The sequence below is a fragment of the Lethenteron reissneri genome, chromosome 26 (assembly GCF_015708825.2).
Source record: "Lethenteron reissneri isolate LAM-NWPU_2019-01 chromosome 26, ASM1570882v1, whole genome shotgun sequence".
Lineage (NCBI taxonomy): Eukaryota > Metazoa > Chordata > Hyperoartia > Petromyzontiformes > Petromyzontidae > Lethenteron > Lethenteron reissneri.
In genome coordinates this window covers 18,552,581-18,572,478 of record NC_083804.1, presented here as the reverse complement: position 1 = coordinate 18,572,478, position 19,898 = coordinate 18,552,581, and the positions used below count along the sequence as shown (strand labels likewise).

Here is a 19,898-nt window from a genome sequence, read left to right as displayed (position 1 = left end):
CGTTGAAGCATTGCAGATTGCAGTGGTTTACTCCACCAATACCTCATGCCAATTTTCGATATACGAAGTTTCAGTACTGTATACAATTATATAAATGGAAGATGTTAAATAGCATGCACTTAAATGAATACATTGTTTTCAAAATCTCTTTACGTTACTCCAATATACTGTATTAATAAGAATAAAGTTATAACACGGTTTCTTTCACGCGAGGAATTGTAACATTTGTCTCGCCCAATCGCTACGTTACGAAGCTTTTGGCGTTTGGTGGGCAATGGAACTGTATGATTGCACAGAGACTTAATCTTGGTGAGTGTGAATATATTTCACAGTACACCGTTTATTGTATTCATGTCAGTTTCTGTTACGTTACTTGCTCGCCTGGTATGCGGGAGGGTGGTCGTGGGTTCGATCTCGACCCTTGACGCCTGCTGGAGATTTGGAGTCTGCGGTGTCTCCCTCCCCGTGGTTGAGTGGATTTTTATCCGAGACCCTCCGGTTTTTAAATCCTTTATATTAAGTTCGCTTGCTTGCTTGCTTAGGACCGTGCAAACATTTCGGTCGTTTTTTAATCCACTTCCCGTGATCCAATCGAGCTGACATTTTGCACACAGACTCGTTGTGCGAGACAATTAATGTTCGTGAAAATTTTTTTCCTAAATTTTACACTTTTTAGGGAAAACAAATTAAATATTTAATTACCAATTGTTTAATACTGCAGACAATCATCTGACCCATAGATGGCAGCCATCTCAAGCCAAAGGACGAGAGGACTCTAGCCGCCCCGATGCCACGCATATAAAGGATTTAGAGTGAAAAACTGTGTTTTTACGGGTTATACTTGTTTAAATCCTTTATATTAAGTTCGCTTGCTTGCTTGCTTAGGACCGTGCAAATCTTTCGGTCGTTTTTTAACTCACTTCCCGTGATCCAATCGAGCTGACATTTTCCACACAGACTCGTTGTGCGTGACAATTAATGTTCGTGAAAAAATGTTTCCAAAATTTTACACTTTTTAGGACAAAAATATATTTAATTACCAATTGCTTAATGGTGCAATGCAATCATCTGACCCATAGGTGGCAGCCATCTCAAGCCAGAAGACGAGAGGACTCTAGCCGCCACGCATATAAAGGATTTATAGTGAAAACTTTGTTTTTACGGGTTATACTTATTCCCCCTCTACATTTACAAAACGTGCGTTTGGAGTATATTTGCCTGTTATAAATGTACACAAGATAAGTCACTTCGTTGGGGCTATCATTTGTGGCCAGGTCACTTCTGAAAAAGAGTAATGTAGCTAATTGGCTGGTGAAATAAAATGTTTTCACCTGAATGTTAGTTGTTGAACGTTTGAAATGATAAGTTACGAAGGCTTGGAACGCATCCTCATAGTACTAATGCCATACGTTATGCAATAAACTATGTTTTAATATTCAAAGGAAGCTTTAGGAACGCAACTACTTCGTATATCGAGGTACCCTGTAACTTTATTTGTGTGGAAGACGGTAGCCCGCACCTCACGGGGGCTCTACCGTGTAAGCACCGCCGTCATCTGGGCGGAATGGACGTCGTTCATTCTCAACCAGATATGATGAGTATGGGGAGAATTTGACACTTGAATCCGCATATAACCCAAGAATCAAACCTGATAGAAGTAAACGTGCGATGTGGGGCCAGGACATGATAGATGATGATTTATACTCGGCTCCAGCTCCTCTTGGAAGGAGGGGGGGGGACCAGTAGAGTTGTGGTGGGTGTCACCATACGAGTGATTGATTCACTGATTAAGCACAGTGAAAGTTGGTGCAGGGGTAAACATTGTAACGTACCCAGAAAAGCATTACGAACGAGCCTACATTCAGCCTCCCAGATCCCAAAATGAACACATTCTTGCGGAGAGAGCTGGTAGAAACGTTGGGTTGCTCGGTCAATGGCCAGGGTCAACGGCGGCGTGGTGTATTCCGCAAATTTGCCCGACTGAGGGCGGGCACAAGCCGGCGTGAGTAGGTTAAACGTTGAGTTTTATAAGGGCACCACGGGGTGACCAGCCTCTCCCCACCCAGCCCCACCCTCCCCACCCCACCCAGCCCTACCCTCCCCACCCAGCCCCTCCCTGCAGCTTTTGAGCCTTTTTACGCAGCTTTTAGAATGAGCGTGAAGAGTTGTTGCGATGCTTCGGGACTCGCCGATCCCCGCCCATCATGGAGGGCCCCTTGCTGTTTCAGGGCCACGTGGAGGGGCACGAGGAGGGGTGGGGGGGGAAGAGGAGGAGGGGTGGGTGGGGGGGTGGAGGAGGAGGGGTGGGGGGGTGGAGGAGGAGGGGTGGGTGGGGGAGGAGGGGGGTGGGGGGGGGGGGTGGAGGAGGAGGGGTGGGGGGGTGGAGGAGGAGGGGTGGGGGTGGAGGAGGAGGGGTGGGTGGGGGAGGAGGAGGGGTGGGTGGGGGGATGGAGGAGGAGGGTGGGGGTGGAGGAGTAGGGGTGGGTGGGGGGAGGAGTAGGGGTGGGTGGGGGGGGGTGGAGGAGGAGGGGTGGGTGGGGGGGGGTGGAGGAGGAGGGGTGGGTGGGGGGGGAAGAGGAGGAGGGGTGGGTGGGGGGGAAGAGGAGGAGGGGTGGGTGGGGGGGAAGAGGAGGAGGGGTGGGTGGGGGGAAGAGGAGGAGGGGTGGGTGGGGGGGAAGAGGAGGAGGGGTGGGTGGGGGGAAGAGGAGGAGGGGTGGGTGGGGGGGAAGAGGAGGAGGGTGGGTGGGGGGGAAGAGGAGGAGGGGTGGGTGGGGGGGAAGAGGAGGAGGGGTGGGTGGGGGGGAAGAGGAGGAGGGGTGGGTGGGGGGGAAGAGGAGGAGGGGTGGGTGGGGGGGAAGAGGAGGAGGGGTGGGTGGGGGGGAAGAGGAGGAGGGGTGGGTGGGGGGGAAGAGGAGGAGGGGTGGGTGGGGGGGAAGAGGAGGAGGGGTGGGTGGGGGGGAAGAGGAGGAGGGGTGGGTGGGGGGGAAGAGGAGGAGGGGTGGGTGGGGGGGAAGAGGAGGAGGGGTGGGTGGGGGGGAAGAGGAGGAGGGGTGGGTGGGGGGGAAGAGGAGGAGGGGTGGGTGGGGGGGAAGAGGAGGAGGGGTGGGTGGGGGGGAAGAGGAGGAGGGGTGGGTGGGGGGGAAGAGGAGGAGGGGTGGGTGGGGGGGAAGAGGAGGAGGGGTGGGTGGGGGGAAGAGGAGGAGGGGTGGGTGGGGGGAAGAGGAGGAGGGGTGGGGGGGAAGAGGAGGAGGGGTGGGGGGGAAGAGGAGGAGGGGTGGGGGGGAAGAGGAGGAGGGGTGGGGGGGAAGAGGAGGAGGGGTGGGTGGGGGGGAAGAGGAGGAGGGGTGGGGGGGAAGAGGAGGAGGGGTGGGTGGGGGGGAAGAGGAGGAGGGGTGGGGGGGAAGAGGAGGAGGGGTGGGGGGGGAGGTCGCACGGTGGTGGCCGATCCCGTGGGGTCGGAGGTCACTTGGGTAGCGATGTCTGGCGATGGCGGTGGCGGCGGTGGTGGGGACGAGAGGCCGCTCCTCGGAGCCAACTGGTGAGTGCTGAGTCCAAGAGAGAGAGAGAGAGGCACGCGTGTCTGTGTGCGTAGCTGTGTGTGAGAGAGAAAAACAACACCACCTGTGTTATGGATAATATTGGTCGCCAAAGTCGCCGCGTTAAGCAGAGAGTTGGCGGTTGTCTGTACGCGCTGCCGTGACAGGGCAGTGGCGTCAGTGCATGCGTTGAGAGAGGCAGAGCCAAAGGTCCGTGTGTGAGGTGCACCTAGCCTGGCACCCCTCACTCAGCGGCGAATGGCCGGTTATTGTTGTGAGAGAGGTTAGAAGTGTTGGGTAAGGCAGAGCCAGTGGTTGTGAGTTTGTGTGCGAGCGGCAGTGGTTGTTGCTCCAGAGACCCGTGATTCGCCATAGACATGAGAGCACAGCTTACAGAGGATCAGCGAGTTCCGGACGAAGGGGGGGGGGGGCAGGCACGGGGCAATTAAAGACCTCTTACAGTTCCGCGCAGCGCAGTCTTCTCTCTTGGTGTCCGTAAAGTGGTGTCGGTACTAGACTTGAAGCTTTCGTGACTGCAAGGAATCATATTCTTAGGTGTTTTCGGTAAAGTCACGTAGGTAAAACATCAAAATTAATAAAAAATAATAAAATAAAGATCACGACGTTTCGGAGGCAACACACGTCTCCGTCATCAGGTGGGACAGTCACAGCCGGATTAGCTGCATCAGCCATTCATTGGCTACCACATTCTGATGAGCCCCCCCCTCTCCTCCCCCCTTAACTCGCTTTTAAGGGATTACATCTTGAATCATTGCCTCACTTGATGCAGCTAATCCGGCTGTGACTGTCCCACCTGATGACGGAGACTTGTGTTGCCTCCGAAACGTCGTGATCTTTATTTTTTTTTAATTATTTTTATTAATTTTGATGTTTTACCTACGTGACTTTACCGAAAACACCTAAGAATATGGTGTCGGTACATCGAGAGACGCGTCTGTGCCCAGTGGCGGAGCGGCTCTGGCACAGCGCTTCACGCACTGCGCAACGGACGGTGACATTCTTTCGCACCGTACGTCGGGGCCGTGCACAGATGACGTCACGCACCTGGGGGGGAGGGGCGGGGTCAGGCATTTGTGACGGGAGGGGGTTTGAGAAATGTGACGTCACTTCATAAATGACGTCACGCACCTAGGGGAGGGGCGGGGTCAGGCATTTGTGACGAGGGGGTTTGGAAATTTGACGTCACCTCATGAATGACGTCACGCACCTAGGGGAGGGGCGGGGTCAGGCATTTGTGACGAGGGGGTTTGAGAAATGTGACGTCACATCATAAATGACGTCACGCACCTAGGGGAGAGGCGGGGTCAGGCATTTGTGACGGGAGGGTTTGAGAAATGTGATGTCACTTCATAAATGACGTCACGCACCTAGGGGAGGGGCGGGGTCAGGCATTTGTGACGGGGGGTTTGAGAAATGTGACGTCACTTCATAAATTACGTCACGTACCTAGGGGGGGGCGGGGTCAGACATTTGTGACGATGTGTGACGAGGGGGGGTTTGAGAAATGTGACGTCACATCAAAATGCGCAACTTTAAATAAATATAGACAACACGTTCTATTTAATTAAATAGACTTTTTAATAAATGTTTTCTCCAACATCAGAGTGCAGAGCCACATTAAATACGCACTACAATGACAATAGTTTAAAGCGATTTGAAGCATGTTTTATTTGGGGGGGGGGCGCAGAGCTTTGTGACGTCATATATGGGGGGGGGTCTGACTTTTTGTGACGCCGTGTGACGAGGGGGAGGGGGTCAAAAATCGTCCAAAATCGCGTGACGTCATTTATGGACGGCCCCGTAGCCCACCGTTGCTATGAACCGAGTGAATGCATTTTGATTCCCGGACCATGGACAATATCAGCAGCAGGTGGTGTCCAAACGGATCCGAGGCCTCCCCGAAGTTAAATCTACCTTAAATGAGAAACCTGGTCTGTGTGAGCTGTAAATAAGTAATATTTAAAAATATTTTTTTTAAAACACGCTTTAATGAAATGTACCGCACTAGTAATGGAATAACTCCACGACTCCAGGAAGTGGCCCCGAGGCTTGCCATAACGTAAGGGACCGTGGTGATTTACAGCCAACGTGAGTTGAGCGTGGACAATTAGACACAAGCCAAAACATAACATATAAAAATGAATGTTTAAAAAACTTTTTTTTGATAGAATATAGTATTGTCATCAGTATGACATAAGTATACCAAGTTTGCAGTCGATATCACATTGGGAAGTGGGTTAAAATTGAGTTACAAGATTTGAGGATACGACAACAACAACAGACAGATTGAGTTAAATAAAAGCGTGTAATAATAAAAAAAACACAGGCACTGGGGAGAAATGGGTTGTTGGATATGGTGGAGGCCACACGGCCTCCTCGTGTGCCATAATGCTTGCTTACAGAACTTTCCCCTATCGCTTTTAGGCGAATTGAGAGGTATCTGCCTTTACCTGTGTGAATGCGTGCGTTACCAGCGACCTCAATGATGTCCAGGCCTTGTTGGAGGAGACGGACAGGAGGCGATGGCGCTCAATCCGGGTCATGTATCTCACCATGTTCCTGAGCAGTGTGGGTGAGACTCGATTTCACAGCAATGTGTTTCCATGCACAAATGTTTTGTGGTGCTTATTTCAATCGGTGGTTCCAAACACATGTGGAAAATCCACATTCATATGGCAGTTGAATGAATAACTCAGATTCAACCAGATCTCAAATTTTCAATTTGAAATGCCACTTCCTAAATTACAGGCGATTCCATTAGCACCTTCAGTTATTCTAAATTGATCTTACTGGATTTCTAGTGTACACTGAACAGCCTAGAGCGTTTCGAGTTATGTTTTAACATATTAAGGCAACCACTGTTGGCACATATAGCAGGCACATACTGAGATATACATATGTAAAAATTATATATTGCCACGTGTAAAAATCCACTGTATACATATACGTATGTAGGCACATAAAGAACAAAAATTAAAGGGACTGCATTGGCAGGGGCGTACAACATAAGCTCAGGACCTCGCCACATGTGTTACTAACGATGCCTTTTACCTAAATAATACCCAATGGCCCTTCAGAGCAGAAACATGACAGACATTTATATTGTAGTTATAGGTGGAGTTCAAATATTACTCTGTGGTGTCCTTGACAATTTTAAGCTCACGAACAGTTGATATTGGAACAGTTATTTACATACCTGTGGTTAATATGTAGGCATGGGAGTGGAATCCCACATGTGTTGGATCAGGACGCTCACTGTCATGGTCAATCTGAATTATGAAAGATTACCTGTGAATGTGCGTGTGTTTCAGGTTTTTCTATAGTCATGTCCTCAATCTGGCCATTCCTTCAAAAGGTGAGATGTGTGTTGTAGTTGTGTATGTAAGGTCTGCGTTAATACATATTTACAACTAGTTAAATTATTTGCATGGTTTACAGTGGTATTTTCATATGAAACTGCCTATCCATAGTGACCCATATAGTAAAGACATGTTCTATGATGTCATGTATGTTGCACTGGCTCCATGCTTAGACATTGTAGATAGAGAAACATTTCCTTGAGTCTTAATCCTGGGTTCCCATAGGTGCTGGCCCAGTGTGGTCACTTGACCAGTATGAACTTTGATAGAAAGATAACCAGTCCCATGTCTTAAATCCAAGTCATGTGAAGAAACAATTCACAAACCTAACATGCGCCTTTTGGCGTCATCTGGTCCAACCCATGTGAGACTAGGCTCTAAGGAAAGCTGTCTCGGGTGTGGACCAATCAACTTCAAGGACAGTGCATACATTATCAGAGTTATGTTTTTTGTTTGCATTATGGCTGCAGGTTTTGTGGACTATGCAAACATGACTCCTTGTAAAAAAGGTATCAGATTTGTTGCCAGATAAAAGGGTAAAAAACCAATTATCAAACCTAACATGGTCAATATGAACCCTGTAAAAGATACCAAGCAGCAGGCTTCGTAATCTGACATGACAATTACATATCTCCTGACAAAGACAGCCCCGACTGTTGAACGCACACCATGAAGGGTACCAATTCAGCACCTTGGCATGACCACAATGAGCCTGCCGGGTGAGACCAGCACCCGGGTTCTTAACCAAACGGCCTCAGTTGCCAACTCACTTCACCAACATGCCAGGACTTCAAAGATGCCAGCTTGGTTCTCCAACATGGCATTGTGCCGCCTACAGGTGGACCCCTCCAGCAGCCCCACATTCCTGGGTTGGGTGTTGGCATCATACAGCCTTGCCCAGCTGTTTGCCTGCCCTGCCCTGGGGGCATGGGCCAACGCCAGGGGCAGCTCAATGCCCCTTCTCACCTCCATGCTGCTGGGCACTGCTGGTCATGTCATGTACATGTATGCCCACGCCGTGCACTCGAGGGGACGCTTCCTTGTGCTGGCGGCACGCATTTTTCTCGGTCTGGGAGCTGGTATGACACATGCACACAACGCACATAGGACACAACGTGTACACTTTCTTTACAAGACACCACACGCATACCACACACTCAATCAGTATCCGGTGTTGTGTGTATGATGAAAAAAGCACCCTGTTATATACTGTTCCATTTTTAATAGGTGCTCCCCTAAGAGCATTTGCCCAACCTTAGCGACTTTATGGGGATCTGTCTTTTTGCATGCATGTATGTATGTATGTGTTTGCATGTATACTTATGTGTGTGTGTATGTAGGTAATGTGGCTGTGGTGCGTGCATTTGCGTCGGCGGCCACCAATATGGAGGAGCGCACGCCTGTTATGGCCAACCTTAGCGCCTGCCAGGCACTGGGGTTCATACTCGGCCCAGGTGAGTAAGTATGCAGATCATATAATGCATTGCAAGCAACTATTACACTGCATGCGATTCTATTGATTTACATTGCATTCTTTATTGTAACGGGATTAACTTTCCTCTACCAAATTCAGCTTACTTAAACTGCACTTGAATTTTTGGAATTAAATACAAATTCAGTTTTTTTATTTAATCCTTCGCTTGCTCTTTGCTGTGTTCTGCGAAAACATTGGTCAAGCTAATCACAAACTTGTATTTTGTAGTTATAAGCTAGTAGTTTATAATCTTCAAAACAATGCATGCAAGAATACCACATACCACACTCATGTGTTACATGAGAGCTGCGAAGCTGTGACCCCTGTCTGCGTGCACCATGTGAACACAGTGCTGCAGACGGTGCTGACGTGGGTGGGCGAGGAGGGGGTATCGTGGCCCCCACTTGCCTTGCAGCTCAACATGTATACGGCGCCTGCGCTGCTTGGAGCCGCACTCACCCTCGCCAACGCCATCCTCGTCACCTGCGCTTTCTGGTTAGCGGGGTGGCGAGCCCGAGGAGAGGGGGAGGAAGTGGTAGGCGAGCAGAGAGAGAGAAATAAGGGTAAAAGATATGGGAAGGGGGAGACACAAGGAGAGTGAGAGAGGAAAGAGAGGGAGGGGAGGAAGAGTGGGAAGAGAGAGGGAGGAGATAATTGGAAATAAAGGGAGGGTGAAATGAGAGGGAGCAACAGGAGATGGAGGAAAAGTAAGACAAAGGAGAAGCTCAGGAGAGGCAGAGAGAAAGTAAGATAGAGAAGGGAAGAGCGGGAAAGTCGAAATTGGAGGTGAGAAGTTGAAGCACACCTTGTGTGCTTTGCTGATTTAATACCGTAAAATATTTGGAAGCTAGAATCAGGGATAGGCTAGGAGGATATCTGTAATCAATAAATAAGAAACCAAACAACCCTGACTAGAACATTGCTCACACACGAACTACGCTGTGCATGACAGGAGATGGCATGTGAATATGCGCTAGCAATTCTAAAGCTATGTATGGTACACATGCACTTGTCTGTTGTATGCAATGCAATGCACTTGTTCACTAGGGCGGCTTGTGTTCTGATTAATCTTCTTTCTTTTTTAAATCCTTTATATTAAGTTCGCTTGCTTGCTTGCTTCGGACCGTGCAAATCTTTTGATCGTTTTTTAACCCACTTCCCGTGATCCAATCGAGCTGACATTTTCCACACAGACTCGTTGTGCGTGACAATGCATTTTCGTGAAAAAAAATTTCCAAAATTTTACACTGTTTAGGGAAATTTTTTTAAATATTTAATTACCAATTGTTTCATGCTGCCAGACAATCATCTGACCCATAGGTGGCAGCCATCTCAAGCCAGAGGACGAGAGGACTCTAGCCGCCCCGATGCCACGCATATAAAGGATTTATAGTGAAAAACTTTGTTTTTACGGGTTATTTTTTTTACATTTATATCATTTTACATTATTTTACAAATAAATAATAAATTCTTCCAGCCCTTCAGAAAATCTTCAGCCTTATGAATCTTCAACTTTACACTTCACACATTAGTCTTCCATGGTGGGTGATGGTAAGCGATTAGGAATAAACAGTCATAATAACAATCATTTTTTGTTGCATCATGAAACAAAAATATTACGTGTTACATGTCGTTTTTTATTATTGTTATGCTGTTTTTTAAATGCTCGAAGTGTTACTTGTGTGTAAATATATAAAATTTGTATTTATGTATTACAGCATTTCATTATTTACCTAATTCAGTACATGCACTGTAACCGGAGAGGCTCTTTTTCAAATTCCTTCGGCTTTGGGAGGTTTTGCTGTGATGTGCTCGCTAGTGCAGTAGCCTGAAGGAATGATCTTTGATATTGGTATGTGCACGTGTTTCTCTTGCCCAGGGAACAAAAATTTAAAACAGACAACAGCTCCGCTGATTCGGGTGAGAGTCACAATTATTCATTGTAGAGATTGCTAGTTGGTACATCGGGTTTAAAATTGACATGTAAGGATCACTGGGCTCATAACCACTGAGATCCTGGACTTGAATGTGCACTCAAACCTCAGATTAAACAGAGTTATATTTTTTTATTAATGTTGAGTGAGTGCACCTGTGATGTGATGTCACTTTGTTTTCTGTGGAGACCTCCACAAAGAGCTTTCATGTATCCGTGTGTGATTGTCTTTGTGTGTTGGTGTCATTGTAGGAATGTGTGTACGTGTGTGAGGGAATGGTGGTTAGTTCACTGCACTATGAACCTGGCTACCAAGGTTCGATTCCTGGCAATGGCTAATTTTAGTGGTTGTGATATCTGAACTGGTGTTTGGCAGTCCCTGTGTAGCTCAGCGTTATATAAGCGAGCATCCAGTGCAATCTATAAATATCAGAACTTCGGAGACAAAGGTGCCAAGCTGAGGTTTGGCCATACCACCCCCATGGTGCCCACTAAAAGTAACCCACTAACAGCATTTTTTCAATATGGGCGATACAGGGAATTTTTGTACGTTGTATGTGTGTCCATCAGGCTAAGAATGGATCTTTAAGTCTGATGTTAGTGTACATATAATCAGGCAGGGTTAATCCACTTTTGGATGAAGGCCTTCCCAATTGTGTCTCATTAAAATGATCAGCTCGTGCCACAACAAAACGGGTGAATTACATATTGATAAAGAAAACTGAACGTATCCTTAGAAAAACAGGAGGTGATTCTTTATATTCGAAGTGAAGAAAGTGCGTGCTCGTAAGAAAAACGTATCGTCGGAGACCAGTAATGCACGTGAGAGACAGTGTATATATGTAAGGAGTAAATTTGCATGTCCACATTGCGTATGCATATGAGATTACTGCATTTGTGTTTGTATTACAGATACGCCGATGAGCTTAAACCTGTTAGCCGTGATCACTTCCAACATTCTATTTTTTGTCACCCTCTTCATCTTCACGGTATTTGAGACGTACGTATCCACACCCGCACATACTTACGTGTCTCGTATGTGTATCGACCAGGCTATGCGTTAATTGTGTGTTGACCGACTGTGTTGTATTACATAACATTTCGATATTTTGCTAGGTTATTTAATTTAGTGTGTTCTTTCTCCCTCTCTCCTAATGTTCAAGCTTGCTTACTTTACCAGGCGTGCTTCGTATTCATTGACATGTTAATTTTTTTCTCTAACCCCTCCAACTCTCTCTGACACCGCCCCCTCTGTCTATTTAAGGCCTCGCTACAGAGACAATCTCCCTCTCTGTGCCTGTGTTACTCTCTCTCTATGTATCTTGGTGATATCTGTCTGCTTATATGTCTGTCTATAGTTTTCTGGTTAAAAAAAAATGTTGTTGCTATTTCATTTATACCTGATGATGATTGCTTGTGTTGCAATCGAAACGTCGTATGTTATTATTTAATTTACTATTTTATCTTTAGACGTGACTTTACCGAAAGAACCATAGAGTAATTCCTGCAGTCACGAAAGCTCCAAATTCAAGATTGCATGTGAGTGTGTTTTGTGTGCGAGTGTCTTTGATGTGTTTCATGTGTATTTGATGTGTGGGTGATGTCACGTGTGTTTTGTGTGTGTGTGTGTATGTGCAGAATTGCTACACCCCTCAGCATGCACATGTTCGCATGGTCCCGTGGTCAGGCCGTGCTCTACGATGGTCTCCTCCTGGCTGGCCTGGGACTGCAGGCCATCGGGGTCTTCATGGCTGCTAAGCCCCTCACCCCACGGTGATTGGCAATGATGGTGATTGCAGGCTGTTGCTTTGATGGTTATGGTAGTTCAAAGATGTCGGTAATAGTTTGATGGTGATGATGAATATGGTGGTGTTAGTACAGCGACGATGTGACAATATTGGTGACAATAGTGATGTGATGATAATGGTTTATTGGTTATGCGAAGATAAAAGTTGTTTGGTGTGATGGATTTATGGTGGAGATGGTGGTGCACTAAGGATGGTGTAGTTTGATATCATTTATAAGAATTTACAATACTGATGTTAGTGTTGTAATGATTTATATTGGTGCTAATATGGTTTATTTTATGGGACCTCCTTTGCCAGTACCAAATATTGTTTATTGTGTGATTATGTTACCACAGTTGATGGTCATAGGTATTGAAATTATGTATCTTAATATGTTGTTGGTGTGTTATTCGCAACTGAGTGAACGGTTTCTATTTTTTTACCACAACTGCTAAATTAAGGCACTTTAAAAATGTGAACTACTGGAGAGTAAACTAGCAAGTGTCAGGTGGTGAGATTTTTTTAATCGAGTTGGGAGATGTGAGGTTTGAAAGACATCTGAAAGGAGTTCCAAAGCGGAGCTGTGCAATAAGATAAATTATTGTTCCAATCCGCATTGAACCCAAGTGTGTACAACACATCCCAGAAATCAAAGATGGAATCAAGAGAGAGAGCAACATTCAAGATGCTAACATCGAGGTGATAGATACATTATAAGAGATTGTCCTTCGTCATTACTGTGACAGTAGTGGTAGCCAAAGAGATGCATAGGTGGCATAAAGATGATGAGTGACTAGTGAATTTGTGTGTGTTGTTCATCAGTCAGGTGGACAGTTTTATGCTGGATTTTGTTCCAACTAGCCAGATATAAAATAAGAGTTCCATATCAAATATGACAATAGTAGTCTACGTTTCTGCTTAACATCGTGTCAGAAGGTTTTCTCGAGTGAAACGTTGTGTTATTGTCGCAGGTTGGGAAGATGGTTGTTAATGTTTTTGACTGGGACAGTGGTTGTTGCAGGCTGGGAGAGTGATCGCTGTTGTTGCAGGCTGGAATAGTTGTTGTTGCTGTTTGTGTTGCAGGCTAGGCGAGCGGTTGTTGTTGGTGGTTGGGTTGGTGCTCGTTCTCGCCGGATATGTTGTGCTACTTCCCTGGGGTCATCAACTTCCTCCCCTCGCCTGGCAGAGTGAGAGGACCTCAGAGTCATCACCATCACCACTGAACCCTCAATTATAAACAGTCGTCACCATCTATATCTTCATGGCCATTGACAACCTTACTACCGTCATGAATGATACCACACTTCAACTTAATTCCCACACTCAGATAAGCCGCGTACTTTGGTATTTTACAAATTTTAAGTATGAATTACACCTGATGTTTTAATTTCATGCGTAATAGAATGCATAGCAATTTTGCTGCACAGCATTGAGTTCGCAGGAGAGAAAAAAAACTGACACCAAAGCGGTAAAGGAGGACTCGTTAATTTATTTTATGTAATTTTGTTTTGGAAATTTAACATTTTTGAAAGATTTCTTTTGGGAATATTCTCGGTTTTTTTTGGTTCTACCCTTGTAACATTGTAGTTAAACTCCACTTATCTAGTTAATGCATATCTCATAAGTTAGCGTTTTAATATTGTACAATATCAACATTGCAAATGATTTCAAGGTAATATTGCATTTTACCTCCTGAAAATATGCTTGCTTCATGGAAAAATTGGAGGGAAAATTACTCAAAAACGTATCCAGAGTTTTATACACTATACTAGCTCAAGTCTTATTCACACTCTTACCCAGTCCCACACATTCACACTCTCGTACACACACCCCCTTGCACACTTTACCTCTCTCACACTTTTTCACACACATTCACTCCCTCAAACTTATATGCCCACCTCAATCAAACACGCTCACTCTCTTGGCTCAAGTCTTACCGTTCTTCTCTCACATCCTCAGTCTTTTTCAATCAATCTATATCCCCTCCATCCCCTCTCAGTGTCGGTGTTTTGCCGATGTCGGTTTTGTGTCCCTTACTATTCTATCTCTTTATTTCGCCTCTTGAATCTATTATTTCTTTATATTTTCCTAATTTTTTCCTCATATTTTTCTCATTTATTTTCTGACGATACCCAAATCTTCTTATATCCCTCATTACTGCTGACCTTTCTTCTCATATCGCCTCCTGTCTGGCTGCCATCCAATCCTGGAAGGTGCTTCACTCAATCTCAATCCTTCGAAAGCATCAATTTTCAATCTGGTCTCTCACTCTTCACCTCCCATCCCAGCCATCTTCCCTCCTCTCTTTCTCACTCCTGTTTCCTCTGACGTCAACCTTGACTCTTCCCTTATTTTTTCCACCCACATATCCGCTACTACTCGCATCTGCTGCTTTCATCTATTCAACATCAGGAAAATCCATCCTCTCATTTAAATTTCTACCGCCAAAATAATTTTTCATTTGCTGATCTTAAACCACGTGGACTAATGTAATTATTTTCTTTTTGTTATCTCTGCCTCTGCTCTCACTCCCCTCCAACAGATTAAAAATGCTTTTGCATCAGTTATTTTCAATCTTCCCTTCAATACTCACACTGCGCCTCTCCTCCACTTCACCGGCTTGTCGTTTACTGTCGCTGTATTTTCAAATACCTAACACCATGTCCCACCTCTAGGCCTTGCCCCACCTTATCTTGCCTCTCTCATCTTCGTCCATGTCCCTACTCATCTTCTTCATTCACAATCTTGTGTCTCTTTCTGTCCCTCCTTCTGCCTGTGCCCAATTCTGTGTTCAGTCCTTCTCCCTCCTTGCACCCCTCCACTGAAAATAAACTTCCCTGTACATTAAGCAGTCCCCCTACATAACCTCTTCTCTATTGCCCTGTCTCTTCTTCGCCACTCCATTCCTTCCCATCCATCCCCTACTTGTTCATGAACCATAAGTACCCTCTATTGCTGTCTCTCATTCCATGATTAGATAATTTTACACACACACCCACGACAGCATTTTTTCAGCTTAATATAGCAAATGTTTTCTCTCCAGTGAATTAAACCATACATCTCTCCTTGTTGTCTTTCCATCAGCCATTGATAACATCACAGAGTCACCTTCCTCAACAACAGCCTCCCTGACTGGTCTATCCACTATCGCCCCAAGCGTTCAGATGTTGAAATCAGATGATGGAAGTGGTCAGGGCTGTCCCTTCATCTCCCAGCCCTGGTGTCTGCACGTCCCCGTCATCAGGTGACGGCTAATCGAGCCAGGTGTTATGATTTTTGTTGGCAGTCCTACAGGCAGCTGAGGCTAGTATCCTGGCATTGGGGAATTACCCTGGAATCGATGTTGTGGGCTTTTGTTTAACATCCTTTAAGGGCCTATCTTAACACAGGTTACATCTAGATAGACTTAAAACTGTTGAATATGGTTACTTTGTTATTTTCGTCGTTTGTTTCACGGATCCTGTGTTCCTCATATATTCCATTTCCTGTGTACTACAGAACAGAACGTTAAAATTTCCTAGGTTTACAATCGGTAGCAGGTAAAATAATCCATTCGGATATGTAAAAATATATTATCATTCAATGCGTTGTATATGTATTTCTTTAAACATTAGGATGTATATATCTCATAGTCTAGAGTCAGATATCTTTTGAAGATATACATTTTTAAAGAAACAGCACATTTAGAAAAAGAAAACTCTAAGTGAAAACCAATGGACAGTGTCCTCTGTATTCACTATATTTGTCCCATGTGCATATTGTGTCTCCCATCCTTTGCGTGTGTCCTTAATGTTCAATATGTCCAGCCCAATTTCACTGTTCCCCATGTATCCTGTTCAGATTAGCCCAGTTCATCTGCGGCCTTGTGCTGATTGGGGCTGGGTACCCATTGTGCACCCTCACCACCTACTCGCTCTACTCTAAGATTCTAGGAGACAGACCACAGGTGCGGGAGTGTGTGTGCATTTGTGTGAATGTACATGCGGTTGAGCATAGTGCTGGCCACCAACCCCCTCGTGTGCCGTGCCGGCCTTCAGAGGCGCTCGCTAACAGCACTTGCCCCAACAGTTTGTTAAGGCTATACGAGTGTACACATGTATGTGTGTCTTTATGTATGAGTAATGGGGCAGTTGTGGAGTGGAAAAATGTCCATCCCTGGGGAGTGTGGTTATGACCAACTCCAGTTTGATAGCAGAGGTCTCACTTGGAATCATCCGAGCAGCATATTTTCGTCACAAGCTATCTGGTTTCTTGCTCCACACAAAGATTTGGGTTTTCCCAGCCACAGTCATGCCATCCCTACTCTCTATGCTTGTGAAACGTGGGCCACGATTGGAACATCTGCGCTGTTTTGAAATATTCATCCTAGCCTGCTTACGATCCATCCTGGGTTTAACCAGGCTGCATTGAGGAGCTCACATATCCTTGAAAGATCCTGAAACATTCCCAATAGTTAGTTCCTCTGGCAGGCACGGCTACGTTACCTGGGTAATGTAGCTCACATGCCCAGCCATCACATGCCAAGCAGCTTGTTTTGCCGGATAGAGGGGGCTAAACGGGCGCAGCACAGGCTGGAGAAGAGATGGACTGATGCAGTACAGGAAGATATGGAGCTAAGTGGACTTGTCTAAGATTGGTACCAGGGGTGTCACGATTGGCCACTGTGGAGGAGGCTCGTGAAGGACGCTATTGGACAGTTGGAGGCAGTCGCCCTCCACCAACGGCAGAGGAGCGATGCTCACGAGCGGATAATCTAGCAGCTAAGATGCAGCATATTGACTCAGGGGTGCAAGTGGTGCATCTGCCTATCATCTAAGTCAACCCATGGCACCTGGGTCTGGCCCACGACCTGCTGGCAAGCCTTCCACACTCCACGTGGTCTCAACATGCACCTAGCCTGTCACAACTGCCGTGTCAACATCAATGCCACTTAGCGGCGAAAAGCAGCTTTTGTTCTGAGTGTACAGCAGCAGAAGTAAAATGGAATCTGGACAATGATACATTCTCTCCTAGGTAAACCCAGCCTACAATGAGTTATTTAAACATTGAGAGCATGCATGCATGCATATATGATTGATGTGTACATACCCGATATTATGTCTGTGCATCCATACATATCTGCTTGCATAAGGAATGCAAATGTTTGTGAGTTATAACGTCGGTGAGCTGTCACTTCTTTTTTTGTCCTGAGGATTTCGATGCAAGTGATATTTATTGAAGGATGAAACTGAAATATTGTATCTGTGGTGGTGGACTTTGCTTGCGAAAATGTTAAATGTGTGGCAAACTGATCATAGATGTTTACATCGTTTTCTACGCTGGTGACACTAAACCAAAATTAACAACCATAATTCCACCAATTCTATACATTTGTGTGTGCACGTGTACTTGGTGAGCATGCAGGGTGTATTCATGGGCTGGCTGACCGCAAGCGGGAGTTTGGCACGTGTGCTCGGCCCCATGTTCGTGGCCCAAGCCTACGTGAGAGCTGGGCCCCGCATTGCCTTCGGCTCCGTGGCGGCTGTTGTGGCAGCGGCGCTGGGCCTCCTCCTCGCCACGTACCCCCACCTCCGGCCGTTGACGCCAGCGGTCATGAGCCCGGAGCACAACGAGCCACTCAGCCACTCTCCAGAATCCACAATAATGGCTGACCCTTCTGACTGTGATCAAAGGTTGCCGCTTTTAGATTAAACATCAGCTGCCTCAGCCCTAGTGTAAGTTGCAACCCAGTCCAAGAGATCAATTTTAAGCTTTGCTAATGAGTTAACAGATTTGAAAATTATGTCAGGAACATCTCTTCTAGATTTGAAGCTTTCGTGACTGCAAGGATTCATATTCTTAGGTTTTTTTCGGTAAAGTCACGTAGGTAAAACATTAAAATTAATAAAAGTAAAATAAAATAAAAATCACGACGTTTCCGAGGAAACACAAGCTTCCGTCTTCAGGTGGAACCGTCACAGCCACGACAGCTGTATCAAGTAAATGATACAGCTGTCGAGTAAATGATACAGCTGTCGTGGCTGTGATGGTTCCACCTGAAGACGAAAGCTCGTGTTGCCTCCGAAACGTCGTGATTTTTATTTTATTTTACTTTTATTAATTTTAATGCTTTACCTACGTGACTTTACCGAAAAAACCTAAGAATAGGAACTTCACTATTGCACTCTGTTGATGTCACTGTAACATATCACCGAAATGTCTTTTTCGTTCTCATTAAGGTTCAAACATGTTGGGCAGCAGGAAACAGCTTACGTGCATATCTACAAGAGTTGGTGTGTAGCATCCTTATTTACAAAGTTATCTATTCTGATTGCAGCCACAAATCCTCTGGCTGAACAAAAACGTCAACCCTTAGACTGTAAACAATAACCATCCATTATCAGGTCTTCACTCTTTTTAACGCGAAACCGCTTCCCTCTCAAAGACTGGGCACAGACGATGAAGAAATAGACACTGCAGTTTATTTGACCATCTCAATCAAAATATTGCGAATTAATTTGGTACGTGTACATATTAATTTCATTTGTGATATTTACATTTCTATTTAAATAATATATATTTTTCATTTGTTTATAATGGTGAGTAAAAATGCAATGTACAAATTTGTGATGATAAATGTAAAATAAACTGTTCTGTAAATGTCACAATTGTGTAGTGCAAAAACGGTAGTTCTGTGTACAGTTTTGCATTTTTTGCCCATGGGACAAAATGAGTTGTTCAATTAAAAGCAAATTTCAACATGACTCCATTCTGTCAATAAAAATATTTCTTAGTCTATTGGTTCTCCAGACCAACATCACCCAGCAATTTTGTTTAAGCAAGAATACTGGGCTGCTTTTGACCTGGGTCTCATAAGCAGTCAGGCATGTTAAACATGCTGCTGGATAACGAGATATTAATGGAGAGAGGATCTCGTATAAAATGTGATTCTGCCGACACCCAGATCTAAACCGGTCCAGTTTGCATGCTTCAACAAATGCCGGTTGAAGCATGTTGCTCTGCAATGCCAAGCAGCTGATCAACTGAAACATTGTGTTATATGTGGTGGAAAAATGGAGTTGTACTTATGTCTGCTGCTAATCATGTTCCACAACACCACTATAAACCAGTGTAAAGCCATAACCCTATGGCCCTTAGCCATGAGGTCTACCATTTCAAAACAGATCGCAATCTACATTACAGCACCTTGGCTACACCAACACTAGAATGGTAACTAATATATACATGTACTGTATGTACATGTTTTTCTAGCATATTAGCACAATGCACTTGGATCCATCTGCATCGGTCCTTCCTGAAATTAGTACTGAGAGCAGTGGCTTTCAACATTGTTGGTATGGTCGCCCCCCAATCAAGACCACTGCTACCTGCTTTTGGGGGGCGCAGAACGGGTTTAGAAATGCTAACCCAGAGTGGAAAAATGGAGACCAAGCTGGCTGGGCATCCATGATAGACACCAGCATGTGCTGTGCAGGCCTTAATAGGTGCTAACAGCACTTGCCTTGTCTTTATTACTCTGTTTATCTGCCTAGGGTGTGGCACCTTGTCCTTATTGGGAGCTGATTAAGCCATTGAAACTACTTCACCTGGTGTACAGGTGTAGAGACAATTCGAGGTCACTGCGTTGTTGTGCCAGCCACGGTTTCTGGAGTGCTGCTGTGCGCTGGGAGCCTCCATTGGTGGTTTGAGGGACACGTGACCGGGGAGGTCCGGACTTGACCCAGCAGGAGGTGTGGCCGAGGGCGGAGCAAGGCCGCGGCCAGGGAAATAAAAGGGGGAGCGCCGAGA

At 45.6% G+C, this 19,898-nt stretch overlaps 1 protein-coding gene across 3 annotated transcripts; it reads left to right on the top strand.

Annotated features, from left to right (window-relative positions):
• Positions 1–3,454: 3,454 nt before the first annotated feature.
• On the top strand, positions 3,455–18,032 carry MFSD8 (major facilitator superfamily domain containing 8). 3 transcript variants are annotated; one of them, XM_061560362.1, is made up of 13 exons: positions 3,455–3,538; positions 6,032–6,125; positions 6,869–6,912; positions 7,755–7,995; positions 8,257–8,370; positions 8,741–8,885; positions 10,270–10,310; positions 11,236–11,323; positions 11,962–12,096; positions 13,194–13,297; positions 15,195–15,354; positions 15,951–16,056; positions 17,514–18,032. In XM_061560362.1, the coding sequence occupies exons 2-13, from the start codon at positions 6,080–6,082 to the stop codon at positions 17,799–17,801; spliced, it is 1,512 nt and encodes a 503-aa protein (XP_061416346.1). In that variant the 5' UTR covers positions 3,455–3,538; positions 6,032–6,079; the 3' UTR covers positions 17,802–18,032. The 3 variants fall into 3 exon arrangements, with proteins under 3 accessions (XP_061416346.1, XP_061416345.1, XP_061416347.1); XM_061560361.1 differs by having other exon boundaries at positions 3,461–3,538; positions 6,032–6,129; positions 17,514–18,031; XM_061560363.1 differs by lacking the exon at positions 15,951–16,056 and having other exon boundaries at positions 3,461–3,538; positions 6,032–6,129; positions 17,514–17,715.
• The last annotated feature ends 1,866 nt before the right edge of the window (positions 18,033–19,898 follow it).